This window comes from Mesoplodon bidens (genome assembly GCF_964165515.1).
Source record: "Mesoplodon bidens genome assembly, chromosome: 9".
Classification (NCBI taxonomy): Eukaryota; Metazoa; Chordata; class Mammalia; order Artiodactyla; family Ziphiidae; genus Mesoplodon; species Mesoplodon bidens.
The window spans coordinates 62,326,482-62,332,560 of NC_138166.1; the positions used below are offsets into that span (position 1 = coordinate 62,326,482).

At 42.1% G+C, this 6,079-nt stretch overlaps 1 protein-coding gene across 1 annotated transcript; it reads right to left on the minus strand.

The window, feature by feature from the left end:
• Positions 1-1,786: 1,786 nt before the first annotated feature.
• On the minus strand, positions 1,787-5,509 carry LSM5 (LSM5 homolog, U6 small nuclear RNA and mRNA degradation associated). Its single transcript, XM_081244669.1, has 5 exons — positions 5,379-5,509; positions 3,749-3,844; positions 3,440-3,467; positions 2,660-2,732; positions 1,787-2,049 (listed from the first exon to the last, which is right to left on the minus strand). The coding sequence occupies exons 1-5, from the start codon at positions 5,422-5,424 to the stop codon at positions 2,017-2,019; spliced, it is 276 nt and encodes a 91-aa protein (XP_081100795.1). The 5' UTR covers positions 5,425-5,509; the 3' UTR covers positions 1,787-2,016.
• Between the last annotated feature and the right edge of the window lie 570 nt (positions 5,510-6,079).

Sequence of the window (6,079 nt, forward strand, 5' to 3'; positions counted from 1 at the left end):
AAGAAGTGACCTTGTTTGTAAACAGTGGTCTATAACTTGCATGTATTGAGGGTATTACTTGAAACCCTTCCACACTCACACTGCATGACTTTGACTTCTTTCCCCAGTGGCATCCAAAGTCCTTTGGTTGGTGCGTGGGCCAGAAATTCCCTGGCATACTCACTGCCTGGGACATCTAGTATACAGTCTTCTGGCTTAGTCTCACCTTCCTGAAAAAGGAAAGTGTGTAAGCTATGTGGCAAAAAAGCACCGGAACTCTCTCCCACTTGTTTGAGAACACAGCACTGCCAATGCAGGCGACATGGGTTCGAGCCCTGGTCCAGGAAGATCCCATATGCAGCAGAGCAACTATGCCCCTGTGCCACAACTACTGAGCCTGCGCTCTAGAGCTCGGGAGCCACAGCTACTGAGCCCGCGTGACAACTACTGAAGCCCGCGTGCCTAGAGCCCGTGCTCCGCAACAAGCCACTGCAATGAGAAGCCTGCGCACCACAACCACGAGTAGCCCCCGCTTGCTGCAACTAGAGAAAGCCCGTGCGCAGCAATGAAGACCCAACACAGCCAAAAATAAAAACAAACAAACAAACAAAAGTACCAACAGGCAAACTACAAACTGGGGAAGTTATTGCAAAATGCATGATTAAGAGTAACCTATTAAGAATTCTTACAGATTAGTAAGAACAGTATCTCAATGGCAAAACCCTCATATAAGTAATTCACAAAATACAAATCAGTTCAAAATTAATTTTTAAAAATTTAAACATACCAGGTTTTGCCTATCACAATGGCAAAGAGAGGAGAAAATAGAACATAGCCAATGTTGGTAAGTGTGTGAAGGGTACTATGAAAAACTACAACTATATGTAGGTTGGCACAAACTTTTTGTTGGCAACATGACAATATCTATCCTTTGACCTTACATATTTATGAATTTATTCTAAGAAAAATAAAAATGTATAAAGATTTAGTTAGACTACTGTGGCCAGTAATAAAGAATAGGTAAAATAAATTATGGTAAGCCCATTTAATAAAATACTATGCACACATTAATGTTGCCAAAATATTTGACATGGAAAGATTCTCCCCATTTAAATTAAAAAAAAAGTCTTATATGGAGGCTACAAAACAGTACATTCAGGAAGAGTAAGTTTTTGTAAAAATAAAATGTGTACTGAGAGTATATTAAGAAAGTCTAAGAGGATATACAGCAAAGTGATTAATATTTTCCTTTTTACTTTATCTGCACTTCTACAATGTGCATATATTACCTGTGTATTTTGCTTCTTTGTTTTTAATAGGAGTTAATGGAACTGGAGTGCAGCAGAAAAATCCTCATTTCAAAGCATCAGAGTTTGAACTGAATTTTGTAAGTAATAATTTCAGGTTTTTTTAATGCACCTGTTCAAAATCAAAGCTCATCATTTTTTTTTTTTTTTTTTTTTTTTTGCGGTACGTGGGCCCCTCACTGTTGTGGCCTCTCCCGTTGCGGAGCAGAGGCTCCGGACGCGCAGGCTCAGCGGCCATGGCTCACGGGCCCAGCCGCTCCGCGGCATGTGGGATCCTCCCGGACCAGGGCATGAACCCGCGTCCCCTGCATCGGCAGGCGGACTCTCAACCACTGCGCCACCAGGGAAGCCCAAAGCTCATCATTTTGTTTGGAACAATTTTTGTTTGAGAATCAAATGGTCACCTAAATGAGGAAGCAAATAATCATAAAATGACAGGAAAGCAAGTGACAAAGTAACTACAACCACTGGCTATTGCAGTATAATAAATAAAATGAGAGTTAACAAAAACACCTTTATTTTTGTCTTCAAAGAACAAACTGTTCTTCTTTTTCCAACTTAATCATGATTAACTTACAAAAACAGGCATTTACAATGCATCTTCAAAGCATTTCCCTTTAACGGAAAACTTGGCTTCACAGAATACAAACATTAAAAGGTTAAAATAAAAATTCTATTTTGTTGTCATTATAAGACAAAACAGAATCTAGCATAAGTCAAGGAAATCCATTCATACTTCAGGTCCTTCTCCTCCAGGAACCAGCTGCAAAGGAGGAAAAAGTTTAATATTTAGTTTAGTACTACATAGTCTAAAAACCCCTACTGAGAGCTCCTCATTGATCGCCCGCCTCTTTGCCCCCCCCATATTTCCATTTTCTCCATGTCACTGCTGTTTACAATTCCAACATCATCAATTAATACTTAGTGTCTCAACAATGATTCTTGGCAAAACAAATAATTAAAAAGCACAAGCAGGGCTTCCCTGGTGGCGCAGTGGTTGAGAGTCCGCCTGCTGATGCAGGGGACACGGGTTCGTGCCCCGGTCCAGAAAGATCCCACGTGCCGCAGAGCGGCTGGGCCCGTGAGCCATGGCTGCTGAGCCTGCACGTCCGGAGCCTGTGCTCCGCAACGGAAAAGGCCACAACAGTGAGAGGCCCGCGTACCGCAAAAAAAAAAAAAAAAAAGCACAAACTAATCTTAGGCCTAATGTCATCTTCAACAGTTTGGCCATAAAGCCCTGACCACCAGAGCACCCCTTTCCCAACTTAAGCACCACTGGACCGTGAGCATTTAGTCAATCAAGTTAGTTCTGTAATCCCTGCCCCACAAAAATGGCTTAACATCTAAATAAAAATAGCTTTACTGTGTCTTACCATTGTTATGTTATTTCCATTTAGCAAAATTTGATCTAATTTAGTAATTCTTCTTCCTTCTGGTGTGATTTCACTAAACAAATAGATTAAAGGTTAATTATTATATATAAATGAACATGAGGTCAGGCCAACTGTACCAACACTTTTCAGAGACAAAGTGGGTGATGTACATCACCCCTGGGTGATGTAAATTCTTCCCCAAAGGCAACAGAGTGGACTGACTGGCCTAAGATCCACATCCACTGGGCTGATCTTCATCTAAAAAGGTGAAACTTGCCAAGGAGATCAAATATGAAATAAAATGTTTACTATCCTCACTCTTTTTACTATTATTTACTACTGATTCTTACCCATTATACCAATCTGTAATTAATTCAAATCTGAAAGCAGAGCTACTGGTCATGATTTTTATAATTAATATAACTGAGGCCATCATTTACATTTTCTATTAAAGTTGTAGAATAATTAATTTAAAGCATTAAATGCTCTTATTATCAGTTCCTTTATTTGACCTGAGCCCTAAGATCCCTGGCTGTTTTTAGTACCTTTTACCTTAAAGCTTTGTCTCTACTAATTTCCTAACAATTTAGTGACAATTACATAAAGGTAATAATCCTCTAATCCAATTTTACCAGCATCAGTAGGTAAAACTTCTATCTTTAGAGTAGTTCGAATAGGCAGTGTTCTCTGACTCAACAGATCATTTTACTGACTCAACAGTACTAAAACTGCCTTAAAGAGATTCCCCTGCCCAATTCCTTAATTTTTAACACTACTCACAACTCAGTGACATCTTCCAGTACCATATCTGAAATTTGGTGTTAAGAAAATAAATATACCAAGTTAAATTTACTCTGGCTTCTGCCTTTGTTCAGTTTTAATTATAACATTGAACACAATGGCTCAAATTCAAAATGCTTGTGATTGGTAATTTCATCTTCTTTCAGTACACGCACCTCTTAAAACACTATCACAATTTCCATGAGAATAAATTAATTTTTATTATAATAATCCGTAAGTACTGATTGTCTACAGTTTTTTAAAAAATACTGAAGAAAAAAACCATACTACCAACTTTTAAAAGGATACTGACAAAGTCATCAAATCCCAGAAGTGTGCCAACAATCTCCTTATCACTCTTCATCACAATGTGAATCCTTGATCCTATACACTTGTCCACAAGCTCTATGAATTTTTTTTTAACAAAAAAAGGTGGGGGGGAGAGGAGAGAAAAGATTATTTTGCCCATTCGTTACTTCAACAAATATGTGAGTGCCTATTGGCACTTATTACTTGCATATGGTGAAAGATAAACCAGGAAAAGTATTCACTCTAAAACTTTAGATCTTACACTACATGTCTCTGTTAATCATTCTATTAACAGGAAAGTTTTCCCTGTTCTCCACTTACCCCTCCTTTGTAACAATTTATCATGGCTGTGGCTTAATATTATTTTAGGTTACCTTATTGACATATGAACCCCACCCCCACCCCCCAGACTCTAAGGTCCATGAGAGCAGAGATGGTGGTTGTTTTCACTTATCAGTGTATCCCCAATGGACACTGTCTGGCATACACTGATCATTCAAAAAGAGTTTGTTCCATGACACTTTACAATCACGGCCACATCCACTAGCTCAATCACCCTTCAGATACAAAATATTAAGAAAGAGGCCTGGGCTTCTCTGGTGGCGCAGTGGTTGAGAATCTGCCTGCTAATGCAGAGGACACGGGTTCGAGCCCTGGTCTAGAAAGACCCCACATGCCGCGGAGCAACTAGGCCCGTGAGCCACAACTACTGAGCCTGCGTGTCTGGAGCCTGTGCTCCGCAATAAGAGAGGCCGCGATAGTGAGAGGCCCGCACACCGCAATGAAGAGTGGCCCCCGCTTGCCACAACTAGAGAAAGCCCTCGCACAGAAACGAAGACCCAACACAGCCAAAAATTAATTAATTAATTAATTTAAAAAAATTCAGAAAGATATAGCACATTATTTTTTTTAAAAAAAGAAGGCCTAACTATCTTCACCAGAGATCCCTTCTTGTCACTACGTCTCCCCCACCCCCCCAAAAGTCTACCCTCTGTAGTCTGACAGCAGCTTGAACTTGCTCTTCAGCAGGCTTAAGCGTTATTTGGTACGGTGTTTATTTGCCCGGTATCCTGCTCCCTACACGGGTTTGTATGCTATCTGAAGGCAACGGCCGTGATTTTAGTTTGTTGAACAGTGCCCAATCACAGTGTCCAGTGCACAGAGGCGCAATAACTGTTGAATGAATGAACGGCAAGAAAAGCTAGTTTCCAGAGTCCTCTTTTAAGGCGCAGTCCAGATTCTGGCGCCTCTCAACAACCGGCCAGATAGGCAACAGGGTCTAATATGGGGATTTTAAATGCCAGGTTGAGGAACGGGACTGCTATCCACTACTGTAAAGGCGAGCTCACAACAAAGAAGGCCGACGACTTATTCAATAAGCGTGAACCTCTTCCGGTGACGGTTTGGTCTGGGGAGTCAAAAGTCCCTGCCTCGAGAAAACCCCACCACGCCGAAGAGACGTGGGCGGCCTGAGGCCGCAGAGACTTGGAGCCTAGAGGAGAGCCGCGGAGAAAGAAAGCAGTTGGTCATATACATTTTTCTAACACGCAGCCAGGGGCTGCGCTGCCCCTCGGGCCCCGACCCTAACCTTCAGCTCCCCGCCCCGGCACCCCAACACGACAACGGTTACCTAGAGGGAGAAGCTGAGACGGGTTGGTGGTAGCGTTAGCCGCCATGGCTACGCCGGAAGTAGCCTGCGTCTCTCGAAGTTGGGAAGGCGAGTTTGAAAGAGCGCGCTTCCGCTTTTTCCGGCAGCCCGGACAGACTCGACCAGTCTGAGGCCGAGAGTGCGATCGGGCCGGTCCAACGGGGATCGCTCCCAGTCACTCCTTCCCCGGCAATGAGATCCTGGGAAATATTTCCGTTCCCTGAACGTTCTGCGGTCTCGACAGACACTCACTTTTCTCTCCAAATTTCCAAGAGACTTTAAAGCTATCCCGCCTTGTAAATAAATTATTCCTCTAACCCGGAAGACTTTGCCAAACGGAAACCTTTGAGTCGTCTTATCTTCCCCAAGTTGTATCTCATTTCAACCCAGGATCTTTCTTCAGACCAGTATAAATAAATTTGATTTTCCCGCCACCGATTCATTGTGTTGTAATTTTCGTAAATTTTTGTTTCTTTTAAGGAATCTACCGCTTCTTTTAAAAGTTCGGTGGATTGAAAACCCACAGCTAAGGGACTTCCCTGGTGGTCCAGTGGTTACGACTCTGTGCTTCCATGGCTCGGGTATGGGTTCGATCCCTGGTCAGGGAACTAAGATCCCGCCTGCCGCATGGTATGGCCAAAAATACATAAATAAATAAATAAAACCCACAACTAACATTTTTA

Excerpts from the sequence above, each read along its gene's own strand:
- LSM5 (XM_081244669.1), bottom strand. The coding sequence starts at position 5,424 with ATGGCGGCTAACGCTACCACCAACCCGTCTCAGCTTCTCCCTCTAG. Across the intron at positions 3,468-3,748 it reads GGGATTTGATGACTTTGTCA|ATATGGTACTGGAAGATGTC; the intron begins GTATCCTTTTAA and ends ACCAAATTTCAG. Across the intron at positions 2,733-3,439 it reads CTGGAAGATGTCACTGAGTT|TGAAATCACACCAGAAGGAA; the intron begins GTGAGTAGTGTT and ends CTATTTGTTTAG.